The sequence below is a fragment of the Hoplias malabaricus genome, chromosome 17, assembly GCF_029633855.1.
Source record: "Hoplias malabaricus isolate fHopMal1 chromosome 17, fHopMal1.hap1, whole genome shotgun sequence".
NCBI classification, from domain to species: domain Eukaryota; kingdom Metazoa; phylum Chordata; class Actinopteri; order Characiformes; family Erythrinidae; genus Hoplias; species Hoplias malabaricus.
The window spans coordinates 30,946,640-30,960,248 of record NC_089816.1 but is presented as its reverse complement, the minus strand read 5'-3'; the positions used below and the strand labels follow the sequence as shown (position 1 = coordinate 30,960,248).

General features: G+C 40.4%; 1 protein-coding gene across 1 annotated transcript; it reads right to left on the bottom strand.

The window, feature by feature from the left end:
* Positions 1-807: 807 nt before the first annotated feature.
* Positions 808-11,809, bottom strand: mmp15a (matrix metallopeptidase 15a). Its single transcript, XM_066648628.1, has 10 exons — positions 11,202-11,809; positions 9,268-9,416; positions 8,581-8,703; positions 7,926-8,230; positions 7,602-7,763; positions 6,387-6,658; positions 5,609-5,747; positions 4,635-4,782; positions 3,544-3,659; positions 808-2,485 (listed from the first exon to the last, which is right to left on the bottom strand). The coding sequence occupies exons 1-10, from the start codon at positions 11,328-11,330 to the stop codon at positions 2,040-2,042; spliced, it is 1,989 nt and encodes a 662-aa protein (XP_066504725.1). The 5' UTR covers positions 11,331-11,809; the 3' UTR covers positions 808-2,039.
* Between the last annotated feature and the right edge of the window lie 1,800 nt (positions 11,810-13,609).

The following is a 13,609-nucleotide window of genomic DNA, read 5'->3' as shown; positions in this document are numbered from 1 at the left end:
GATCCAATACAGAGGCCAGGATCAAGGTGGTTGTGAGGGGTCCTAATGTCTTAAAATAAGGGCCTTAAACCTCTACATATTGTATTTCCGTTATGTACAACCCAAGTAATTATTCTGCTGACTAGAACTCTTTTGAGAAATTCAGATGTCCCTTACATGGGATCCAATTAAAACCACCAACAAGTAAGAAATTGTTGATTATTTTAGCATCAGAAAAAGGGAACATGTTTAACATAAATTGACCATAACAATTTTATAATTTAGCTCCAAAGTTTATTTTGAGAAACTATTTTATGTTTATAAAATAATATAAAATAATGTTAATATACCTTGCATTTAATATCACCATAGAAACATATCTTGTGAAAACTATAACTTATACCCAATGGCCATTTTGACTCCCTAAAAAATAAATATAAAAACTGTAGACTATTTATGATCAAATCTGCAAAGGGCTCAGCCAAGCAGATTTATTAATGTGCGTAGTGGTGGCCTGATTCCATCTTCACATTAGCCCAACAATAGCAGGAAAGGCATCTCTTATGCAAAATTAACTTTCAGTATAAACACACTCTATAAAAAAAATCACAGATTTCCCTGTGGTGGCATAGTTCCATAGCGAAGGAAAAGCGCAGTGAGAGAAGGCAGAAGGAAATGCTCAAACACCCCCTGCTGCTGTGAAGCGGTTACATTTACTAAACTGTTTAAGGAACAACTTCCCTTCTCTTCTTTCACTCTGTCTTGCATTTTTGTATTTTATATAAGCATTAAAAGGAACTATATCTGGTTTCTTTTTGGTACAACCTTTTTTATTATGAGCAAGCTATAATTGGGTACCTGTTTACAAAATAAAAAAAAAACATGCCCTGCATGATTCTCTCAAATATTTGTTAATACAAAAATCAAAAATCTAAATATTAATTAAACATAAACAAAATCTGAATTATGAGCTTATGCAAAAAGAAAAAAAAACACATTCATAAAAACAGTACAAAAGATGAACCAAGTTTCAAACATGAACACTGTTCAAGGCACTGACAGACAAAGGCATTTTATGCTGAAATTGCACAAATTCGTTTGGGTGAATAGCAGAAGTGTGGGCTCTCACTCAGTAAAAACAAAGAGCTCCATGTGAAACGTTAGCCACGATAGCGAGCCCTATCACAGCAGCTTGGCTCAGCTGCAGAGGCACTAGTGGACAGACAGCCAAGGCCGGGAATGCTTCTCATAAACAAAAGCTCTGGGGAAGGGGAGCCTGCGGTTAAAATACGGCAGAGAAACAAAGTTCCACAGGAAGACAGGGTCCTTTTAAGAAGAGGGGAAAAAAAATCCTTAAGAAAGAATGGCAGACACTAATGTAGGTCACAGCAACAGTAGGACCACACCCCAGCTTTAGTCCTCCTGCCCCCCCACCCCTCTACCCCCCTGGTTTGGCAAACTTAGTGGAACTGAAGAGAAGGAAATGCTGGCTGGCCCCATCCCCCTTCCCCCATCCTCTACCTCCCTCCCCTCCATTATTTTCTCTTGCTTTCTTCCTCTCTCTCCAAAGTCCTAAATCAGCAACATCTGTGTTATGTTAGCCAAGCTTGGCCCATATGCACAGACAGTAAACCTTCTAAGTATGTGCAATGCAATTTATTAAGCCGAATTATTTTAACCATGTCCTTTCCTCAGTGTTTTTCTGTGTGCATAGTTGGGTTTTTGCAACTTGCTTGAGGATACTTAAAGGAAACCAAGAGAATTCTGCTGACGAAGAACACATCCAACTTTCCCACAGTTGTAAAGTTTGTGTTCATTAGAGAAACTGAATCTGTTTAATGCACACGGACATAGCCATAGACATTCTCTCGCACGCATACACACATCACAGAATGAACCAACCGCAAAACAAATGATAAAATCATTAAAAAGACATGAAAGTGCAAATTCTCAGTGATGAATGGGTTAGAGCACCACAGTCGTGTAAAGGCAAGGAGTGTATTTCGCTGAGTAAAACGTATGTGCTGAAAGAGGACAGTGAACTGCGAGAAAGTGACACATCACACCCACTCCTGTAAGGAACGTCTACAGTGAACCAGCACTTTGGGCGCCTCTTTTTTCTGCAGGGTGGTGATGATGATGTAAATAACTCCCAGAATGCACAGCACCAGGACTAAAGGCACCGTCACCAAAATGAGGGTCATGACATGGCCATCAGTCTCTTTCACTGGGAACACAACATCTATCTCCTTCTTCTCATTCTCGTCACTGTCATCATGACCTTCGACATCATCAATGTCATCGATGTCATCGTATTTGTAGTCATCCGAGTCTTGTTCTCTGCCCCCAGGCTCTGGTCCGTGGTTATTTTTATCTGGACCCATGTCAAATTCGACCCGGCAGCCCATGAAGTCGTTCAGGATGGATCTCGGGTATCCAGGATCAATCTTCATTCTCTTGTTGTCAAATCGCCAATATTTCATGCCTTTGTAGAAGTAGGTATACGCTGTGGAGAAACAGATAAACTTTTAATAATACACTGTTCCATCAAGTACCAAAATTAAATTATCACAACTTTAAAGCTACTTTTAAAAAGTGGGAACACAGAATAAGAAATTCACTCTAAACCTGATCAAAATTCATCCCGTTTATTATTTTGATTTTGTCTATCCTGTGCAAATTCATCAATTACCTGCTTTAAAAAAACAAACAAAAAACAATCAACATTCATTTATTTGCATTCATTCATTTATTCATTATCTGTAACCCTTATCCAATTCAGGGTTGCGGTGGGTCCAGAGCCTACCTGGAATCATTGGGCGCAAGGCAGGAATACACCCTGGAGGGGGCGCCAGTCCTTCACAGGGCAACACACTCACACCCACACCCACGGACACTTTTGAGTCGCCAATCCACCTACCAATGTGTGTTTTTGGACTGTGGGAGGAAACCGGATCACCCGGAGGAAACCCACACCAACACAGGGAGAACACACCACACTCCTCACAGACAATCACCCGGAGGAAACCCACGCAGACACAGGGAGAACACACCACACTCCTCACAGACAGTCACCCGGAGGAAACCCACGCAGACACAGGGAGAACACACCACACTCCTCACAGACAGTCACCCGGAGCGGGAATCGAACCCACAACCTCCAGGCCCCTTGAGCTGTGTGACTGCAACACTACCTGCTGTGCCACCGTGCTGCCCTCATTTATTTGCAGTCTTTGAAAAAAGGACAAAAACACTGAGAAAATTAAATGTTTGGCAACTGCAGTCTTGCATTGCCTATGAATGAATCCAGTCTTGGATTCATTCATATGCACGTGGCACAGCTGTTGCTTTAACAGAACCTGATGAAGGTGCTTGTGCCCAACTGTGTGAAGTGATATGTAAAGTCAGAAACAGAAATGGAACTTTAGGGAATTGGGGCTGTTAACGCGCCCTACTTTCTCTGCAGTGAAGTCACATTTTCCTTCTCTCTGCTTCAGATCCACCTCACTCTCCCATTTATTGAGAGCCATTTTCCTGGGCACCCGTCCCCCTGTCCTGACTCACCTCCATCATCGCTAAGGAAGGCCCCCTTAGGGGAACCAGGGATAGAGCCCCACACATTGATGTGTTTGGGGTAGTCTTTGTCCACAGCCTGAGACTCTTCACTGAAGCGCCAGTATCTGCAGGAGAGAAAAAAAGAGAAAGAAAAAGAAAATGGTTTAGAGGAAATGTGACTCTTAACTATAGTGCAAGCCATGGCATACCACCACAACTGTATGTGTATTCTGTATGTCCTTCCACAGGAAGAAGGCATCTCAACACTGCATCAGAAAGTATGTTTTGCTGTCAAGAAGACAATACATAAAAGAATTTGCTCTGTGTCTTGGACATCTTAGAAGTGGAGTAAGGTTTAATGAACTGATGATAGAATAAGGAACAAATGCCTGTACAATACACTGAAAAATGTATATCAAATCTTTTGAAACAAAAATAAATAATGAATAAAAAATGTTAACTGCAACAAAGCTTAAGAACGACTAAATATCTAAATATTTGGATAATATACTTTTAGTTGATGAAGCTTTGATTCTGTTACATTCTTTTCTTCATGTGAAAGTATTTTACTTAACTTAAATTAATTCATTCATTATCTGTAAGCCCTTATCCAATTCAGGGTCGCAGTGGGTCCAGAGCCTACCTGGAATCATTGGGCACAAGGCGGGAATACACCCTGGAGGGGGCGCCAGTCCTTCACAGGGCAACACAGACACACACACACACATTCACTCACACCTACGGACACTTTGGAGTCGCCAATCCACCTACCAACGTGTGTTTTTGGACTGTGGGAGGAAACCGGAGGAAACCCACGCAGACACAGGGAGAACACACCAACTCCTCACAGACAGTCACCTGGAGCGGGAATCGAACCCACAACCTCCAGGTCCCTGGAGCTGTGTGACTGAGACACTACCTGCTGCGCCACCATGCTGCCCCTTAACTTAAATATTAATATTTAAAAAGACATTAAATAAATTAGAAATGGCTTCTGACTTTAGCACACTATTATATACTTAAAAAAGAGGGAGGAATGAGAAAATAACTGCTTTTATTCACACTGCTTTATTCTCATGCTCTATAATCATTTTTTTTACCTCTCTCCTTTGAAGAAATAGGTGTAACCAGAGGGCTCCCACCATACGGCTGTGTCCACACTGTCAGGCATGCCCTGACCATAGCGAAACAGGTCCTGAGGATAACCAGGCAACACATCAGCTTCTCTGAAGAGCCAGTACTGAGTGCCTGCAGGGGGAGTCGAAGGGAGTGGAGCAGACAAAAGTGAAGAGTGTCTTTGTGGAACAAACAAGTGTTTAAAGGGTGAAAGGGAAGGGCTGAGAGGCATCCTGAACCGCACTGTTCTCCCAGTCTGAGGAGACAGAGGCTATATTGTGCAGCCCAAAGGGACATTTCCCCTCAGGTCACTGCATGAGATTCATAAAGATTTCTTATAAATGAGCTGTGGATGCTGAAGCCCTAATAAGGGGTTTAATGCATTCTGCTGAACAGCAGAAGCTCGTCCCTTAGCACACTTCTTCCACTCTTTCTGCAAACTTAAAGCAGATCAGTGTTAAGTGTGTGGAGGCTGATGCAACACAGGCAAGGCCTAGCGCTTCTGCCAAAGTACCCCCCCACACACACACACACACCCACCCTCTTTTCAACAGAGTGCTTTACTAGTGATGTAATATGGCCTAGAGTGTGCTAGGGCAGGGGAAACAGATGTTTTGAAGAAAGTTTTTGATATCTGAGAAATATTTACAGCTCTGCACCAGTGCCCATTTCAGATGTCGTAAAGCATTGATCAGACACTTTATGATAAGGGAGATGCTCCACATTTCCAGTTTGTGTCAGAATAGACAAGGCCATTGAGATGTGACCACAGCAGTAGCTTCTAATAGAATAATTTAACTTGTTGCATCCAAAGCTTATTATTCAGAAACTTCTACGAATTTTCAGTAACTTCTCTGCAATTCACGAGACTGAGGAAACAATGTGTGCATCCCAAAACAGACCCATCGAGGTAAAAATATTATCTAAAAACTAACAAACAGTTCTCAAGAGTGCTGACCTTTGAAAAACACAAATTTTCCATCATGACGTTCATAAGCAGCATCTATGTCCTCGGGTAGTCCCACCCAGAATAAAGAAATAGGCATGGGGTAATTGTCTAGAACTCGGTTCCGCCTGACCCTCCAGAACCACCGACCCTGAGAGAGAGTGACAGAATTATTATCTTCAGACAAAACACACACACACACACACACAGAGAAGCATGTGACTCACAGATTGGTACATGCTTTTCCATTTCTTAACAGAATGCACAACAATGTTCTGAGAACTAGCTTCTCTGCGAACTTCAAACATTGTGCAAGACTTTGTAAACACTGCTCGGGTTATCATCTTTTATCCCATTTCTCTCCATTTTCTCCACTAGTCTGTTTTACTATTAGGTTTTTAGCCTTAATATTTATTTACTCAGTCCTTAATTGTGTTTAATTGCATTATGTCTTTTGTCAATCACTGTCTGTTCTGCCCTGTGATTGGTTCAACCTCTTACTATTGAGGCTTATTAAATAAACTATGCCAAAGGTATAGCAAACATAGAAAGTAGAAGAATAGAGCTGTAAATTGGAGCTTGTAGTTTTGTAGGGTTTGTGAAAGCACTTTTAATTTTACCTGAGTAACTCTGTTCTAATTATAATACCTTCATTAAATATGAATTTAGGCCACTTTACATCTGATCTCATTACTTTACCTTACATTCACAAATACCATTCTGGAAACACGGGGGAAAATGATCATGCAGCAAATATTGTTTATCAACAAATTACCAGTCACTGTCTCACCTTGAAGACAAACATTTCACCCCTCAGCAAAGTAACGGTGTCAAATTCTCCTTCACAGATATCAGGGGCGATTTGGTCCGAGCTGCTGGTGGGTTTGGGTCGGTGAGGGTGCCTGGTGGGGTTGGGTGGAGGGACCCGTGGCTGTGTGGGTCTTCGAGGGGGTCTAGTTGTTCTTGCGGGGGTCGTTGTGGATGTGGGCTCAGGCTCAGGCGTGGTAGTATATGGAGTTGTAGTGGTAGGCAATGGCTGAGTAGTTGGTATCTCGGGGATACCTGTAAAAACACATTGGCATGTTGCATATTAGCTACGATTGGGTGACAAATATAAGTACATTCCCCTATAAATGGGAAATATATATAAATTGCAATTTTACAGACCAATAAAGCAATTGAAATATAATCTGCATTTTTCCTCCCCTAAGAATTAAGGTGCAAGCCTGTTTTTTCATCACATCACCACATCCATATTTTTTTATATTTGACAGTTGAACACTAGGCAAATGCATTGTGATGCAATCTGTCCAGGATCACGCATGTATTTAATAAAAAATGTGCACATCACATGTAACATTCAGAGTAAATTTCCTGCTTACTAAATACTTTAAGCTCCATGTTATGTTTGCCACTCGAAACTTTGCTTTTAGTCTATTAAACTAACACACTGTTTTGTACTTCATACATGCAATACAGTGTGAACCTATTTCAAAAATCAGTTTGACAATAAGACATTCATTAGCAGTTAGTGGTCTACACATATATCAGTGCACTGTAGTATTTTTACTAGGTTTGCAATTCATTTGCATTCCCTGATACACACACACACACACACACACACAAACTGTTAAAGTGGAATCACACATTTTCCACTCTGCAGCAGCTGTGGCAGGAAGCCCACAAGACTCATTCACTCAGCACTGCAGTACAAGGCTTTCTGATCAGCCACAATGGAGAAAACAGACCTACATTGATACGCCTTAACTGGGACAAGGAAATCAAAAGTTCATCTCTCAGCCATAGCTCGTTTCACTTATAATATCCTATTTATTTAGGTGAGTATCAAATAAATAGTATATGAGCAGTACATCATTGTAAAGAGTACGACTCTTTTCAATGTTTTGGACAAATATTCCAAGGCCTCTGCCTTTTATTTACTGTAATGTATTCAATATCGTAAAGAAAAAAATATAACAGCCTGCAACAGCGTACAACTGCTTACCATAGATCTGGTGAATCCCGTTGATATCGTCTTCTGCCAGGGAAAAGCTCACCGTGTTTATCCATTGGTAGAAGGGGGCCATGATTGCTGAGGGGTCATTAGAGTGCTCCAGGCCCAGAGCGTGGCCCAGCTCATGAACAGCAACCAAAAACAGGTCAATGCCTAAAGGAACAGGCAATGTGAGGGGAAAAAATATGTTCCATTTAATTAATTATACTAAGCCTGGACAGGAAATACAGCTGAAACCCAATTAATACAGAGGTTTCCTTTTAATATGTGACTCTTAATATTTTAGTGTGCACCAAGAAAGTGCACTGGTTTTACCCGTTCCTTCTTGTTGGTTGAGTGTCCAGGGTTCATCCATATCAAAATGTGTGTCGCCTCCCATGCCAGGACCAGGGAAGAAAGCGTGAGCCAGTGAACCTCCTTCACCATCAAAAAGAGACATATCTCCATGGTACCCAGTGGCAAACAGCAGAATGATATCAGGCCCATCGCTGCCATTTTTAATGTCATGGTAAGGGATCTCTTCAAACTGTAGTGGAGTCACCTTTTCCCAAACACGGAAGGCCCTCCGGATGGCCTCGTAAGACTGCTCCTGGCCCACTTTGGGGGAGTGGTTCTGAATGCTGAAAGTTAAGAAAAAATATGACTCTCGATTCCCAGAGTGGAACCCTTCTGGGGATACATGTGGTCAATGAATTGAAGGAGTAAGTCAGCCAATAAGACAGCATGGCTAGCAGTTAATGAAAAATTGAGGGAAAATTCAGCATGACCTTAATTACAATACTAACTGTTAACATACACACAACGTTAACAAATTAAAATGGACTATTATTTTACCTAGCACTCTGATAAATTGAAGAGAAATTGATCCTTTAACAGGAATGATCAAGAGCACATTGTAAAAAATACAAAACCTTCAACGTTTTTACAGGAGAAATAAGGTAAATTTGCATCATTCCACTATATCTCTCACCTGTAAGTCAGTTTGACTTTATCCCACTTATGTCCTGTCACAGCAAAACGTTTCCTCCGGACACTTCCTCCACTCGACTCCTCAAAACGGTCTGGGACTCCACAGCGTGGGCGTTTCATAGCTCTAAAAGTACAGGAGGTCAGCCACTCAGGGAGTGTTCACATTCAGCAAAACATGTGGGAAACTTGGGGTTACTAATTGGAACTGATAAGGAATACAACCCTGGACTTTTCTCTTTTGTGGGAACAAAAAAGTAGGTCACACATTAAATATTTAATTGAATTTTTATGATTTAATGTAAATTTGGCCTACTATTATAAAACATAAAAGCACAACATTTAGTCCCCAGAACTCATATATATCAGCTCACGTAAATAACAACATACAGTTTAAAGCAAACACAAAAAAATACCAGTTCTAAGAGCAGTGTTAGCGAATATTAAAATGTATAATTGGGGAAAATGCAATTCACATAATACCAGTCTGCTTCATAATAACTCCCATCACTGTTCCACTGGATCTGCTCATGTAGGAGAAATGTACACTGGGAGGAAGCTAAGGACAAAGCCTTTTTACATGGGTGTAAACAAAGGAGGAGCTATTCAGAAAACCAATGATTCACAAATTAAGGCACATTTCAGGTCACTTTGCTGACCAAAACCAGTCTGAAAAAAAAAATTACTGTACTTCTCAGTGGCTGCGTCCATGTGTCCAGTGACTTCCAGGCCATAGAAGCGCTGCATGTCTTTAATTGCACTGGATAGAATTTGAGATGACAACATAGTGGACATCTGTCTGCTGGCCTGGGACATATAGCCATAGGTCCTTAGCCATGACTTTTGACGAATGACAAGAGAGAATAAGACAAGAAAAAAGAGAGATAATTGCTTAAAAACAGGAATTATAAATGAAAACAAACTTTATTTCAACTTTTTAAAACAAAACTTACATCCCAGGTTTTGTCTGATTCATTTGACACAATGTGACAGCTAATGTACAAAATGTGTAAATTCTGATGATGAACAATTGAAAATCTTAAACACGCAACATGTAGTGATTATGAAAATTTTTAATTTTAGCTAAAAAGTCTCTTTAGAAACGCTGGGGAAACACACCATTACAAACTTGTTTTGTTCATGGATTGAAGTCAGAGCAAACATCGCTGAAAGGAACCTCAGCACCACCACTATTTTTTGGTGTGCAGCCTCTAAACACATGTGCAGCCAATTTGGACCAGTTGTTAACTATGAATATGTGGATATGGTCTCTATTATTTTGCAACTGAAATAGCTGAGCATTATAAAGTGATTTTTTTAATTGTTTGATTTAGCAATCCCATTCCTGTCTACATGCGCATATGCATGAGTAAATGAAAATAGTGAGAATATGTTTGTCAGTGGTAGCCCAGTAAACAAGGAACGTCCCTGGACGTTCAAAATAGGTCTAAAAGTAGTCTGTCCGTCAAGAACATATTTTAAACGTCAATGGGCGTCCAAAATCCATCTTAATAAGTTAGTTAAGTGGTGACCAATCGATAACGTCAGTGGACGTTCAAAACGCGTTTTATACAAGTAATTTATTTCGGGACCAATTAATAACGTCAATGGACGTCCAAAATACGTCTAATAGTCGTCTTTTCAATGTCTGTGTTTGGACGTCTTTTCAACTTTTATTTTCAACCTTAAGAGAACGTTGATTACGTTATTTCAACGTTGAATCAACGGCTAAATGTTTACTGGGAGGTTGCCAAAGACAAATGTCAAAGCCAAATTGCATCGTCAATTTTAATCTATATTAAACATAACAGCACCAATTCACTATATTCTCGTTGGGTTTACTATTGTTTTAAAACAGGTTTTGCATTTATTATTAATAATATGTAAAAGACATATTAATATAATTAATAAGCTGTTAATAACAGAAAACTATCCAGAAAGTTCTGGGTTTAATCAGCATAGATTTTAAGGGGTCATTAATTGGCAAGCAACAGGACTTTGTCGGCATTTTTATTTTAAAGCTACTTTAAATGATTTAAAGCTGTTTAAGATTTAGCCGAGTTAAAACCAATTATCAAATAACTTTACTCTAACTTATGCTCGTTTTGCAAAGAAAGAAACGTCAGGTTATACGGTAACATAGTTAAATTAAATGTTTCAGAGGTTAGGTTAATTTGTCTTCCATATTAAATTCAACCTTTCTGTATAGAGTTCCCAGTAAACATTTTGCCGTTGATTCAACGTTGAAATAACGTAATGACTGCCGTCTAATCAACGTATTATTAAGGTTGAAATGAAAGTTGAAAAGACGTCCAAACACAGACATTGAAAAGACGACTATTAGACGTATTTTGGACGTCCATTGACGTTATTAATTGGTCCCGAAATAAATGACTTGTTTGAAACGCATTTTGGACGTCCACTGACGTTATCAATTGGTCACAATTTTTAAGATGGATTTTGGACGTCCGTTGACGTTTAAAATATGTCCTTGACGGACAGACTACTTTTAGACCTATTTTGAACGTTCAGGGACGTTCCTTGTTTACTGGGTTGTAAGGCTATAATAATAACCCTAGCCTCACCAAATATAACAGTTTACTTTCACTAAGTGTGTGAAATTACCTCAGCGTTGAACTCGTCGTCTTGTTCTGTTGCTCCAACAATAAAAAACAAAACTGTCAACAAAATCACCTGGAGAGCTAAGGGTAGAGGTCTGCGGAGGTTTATAGAAATGCCCCGTCTGTGTGCCATCTCTGACCTAATAGAGGAGCTGCTTCTCCTCGGTGTTAAAAAAAACACCCCGGAGTTCTTCCTTCTTTTCTCTCACAGGGCTCCAAACTCCAAAACCCTCAACCAAGATCACTACTGACCGAGATAAACACTTTAAAATTAAAAACACGTCCAGGTTATCGTTTGAACTAGAGGTCAAAGCTTTATAAAGAATTTTCTCAGCGTGTCCTTAGATAAAATCAGCACGAAGTTTTTAAGGAGGCCAATTTTCCTCTATTTGATACAATACGCTGATTTGCTCTAACTCACTCAGCGCAGCAGACAAAGACGCCGAGGTTCAGTCTCCGTTTTCTAAGGAACTGTGAGATTTCTGCAGCCTCCTACTGCAAGCAATTCGAATAAACAGCTACTTGTTGATAGTCGCCATGTCCTCTGATCCAAATGTCCTGGTACCGGCTGAAAGAGGGAAAGTCTCACATTCCCACTCCAGCTGGCCTCCTTCCCACTGATACTCATTTATACAGACTACATTAGAGCCCTACTGGTGAAGTGCACACTACAGAGCCCTGCCCATTTCCCTAAAGCAGCAAAAATCTGACACAAAGCATTTACTGAAATTCACATTTCTATTAAGAAGCCAGTAATAACCCCAATGCGCAAAATTGGGAGCAATGCAAACAATATCACCACTTAATCATCACTGCCATCCAGAGGAAGAAAGGAACTAGTCACTTTGTTCAATGTCAAGTCTCAACTGTGTATCTTTGTCCAAGAATTCAGAAAAATATACTAAATACTAATGACATAAAAGTGGCTTATATATAACAATAGAATGCCTATTTTTAATTTTATTGGCTCATATATGACCTGAGGGCGGCACGGTGGCGCAGCAGGTAGGTGGCGCAGTCACACAGCTCCTGGAGGTTGTGGGTTCGATTCCCGCTCCGGGTGACTGTCTGTGAGGAGTGTGGTGTGTTCTCCCCGTGTCCGCGTGGGTTTCCTCCGTGTGACTGTCTGTGAGGAGTGTGGTGTGTTCTCTCTCTGTCCGCGTGGGTTTCCTCCGGGTGCTCCGGTTTCCTCCCACAGTCCAAAAACACACGTTGCAGGTTGATTGGCGACTCAAAAATTGTCCATAGGTGTGAATGTGTGTGTGTGTGTTGCCCTGTGAGGGACTGGCGCCCCCTCCAGGGTGTATTCCCGCCTTGCGTCCAATGATTCCAGATAGGCTCTGGACCCACCGCGACCCTGAACTGGATAAGCGGTTACAGAAAATGAATGAATGAATGAATATATGACCATCCATCCATCCATGAACTAAACCATTTTGGAGCATTGCTTTCAGTGAATAAATATTTAATTGCAGATAGTCTTGCAACATGTGTTTGTTAGAGTTATATATCACATGTACAGAAGTCAAAAACAAACCAGAATCTTAACTTGTTTTAATGCTGCCATTTTTTTTATTTATTTTTTGTCAGTTCTTGTGTTAAGTCAAGCTATTGACTCAGTATTCAACTACAGCTAAAAACGAGAGAGAGAGAGGGAGAGAGAGAGAGAGAGAGAGAGAGAGAGAGAGAGAGAGAGAGAGAGAGAGAGAGAGAGAGAGAGAGAAAGAGAGAGAGAAAGAGAATGGGGGTGAGAATTCCTAGGTAACCAAACTGAAGGGAAATGATCAGGTGAGTGGTGAGTGTTGCTTTCAGTAACAGTATTTCATTCTGAATGGAAAATGCTTTGTTTATTTGCTGTAGGCTGTTATACTTTTGTTCAGATAATTAGCATTAGACATTATGCTCTGTATAATTATGGGCAAGGATTCAGATTTTCTTTCTTTCCCCTCATGAATCATGAGTCAAAAAACATACACTGGTTAAAACAATCAAACACTGACATTGTTGTATTCAGATTGCAGGCTAACGTAGTCTGCCAACACAAGAATTGTTTCTGTGTAAATGCAGTCTGACGTTTCCTTCTGATGTGTTTCTTCTTCTTCTTCTTCTTTTAACAGATTGGGAATTGCATGACAAAGCAACTTCTTACTATCAATTAAGCTCTTACCTCAGTTAACCCCACTTTTTTATATTTGTTAAAGACATGCTTTGAAGTATCATCTGAAGGAAGGATTAAACACTTAAAATATGATATGGGCCACTACCCCAGACATGGATTAAGCACATTAGTGGCATTTCCTGCAAAGGCCTATGGTGAAGGGCTCCCTAAAATCTTTATAACTATCTAGCTACCTATCATATATGGTTTGTGTGTGTCTTTGCCCACAGCAAAATCAAGCAAAGGCTTCACTG

Coding starts and splice junctions, on each gene's coding strand:
- mmp15a (XM_066648628.1), bottom strand. CDS start 11,330: ATGGCACACAGACGGGGCATTTCTATAAACCTCCGCAGACCTCTACCC. Junction 7,764..7,925: donor CAACCAACAAGAAGGAACGG/GTAAAACCAGTG, acceptor CTGTTCCTTTAG/GCATTGACCTGTTTTTGGTT. Junction 2,486..3,543: donor CTTCCTTAGCGATGATGGAG/GTGAGTCAGGAC, acceptor GTTTCTCCACAG/CGTATACCTACTTCTACAAA.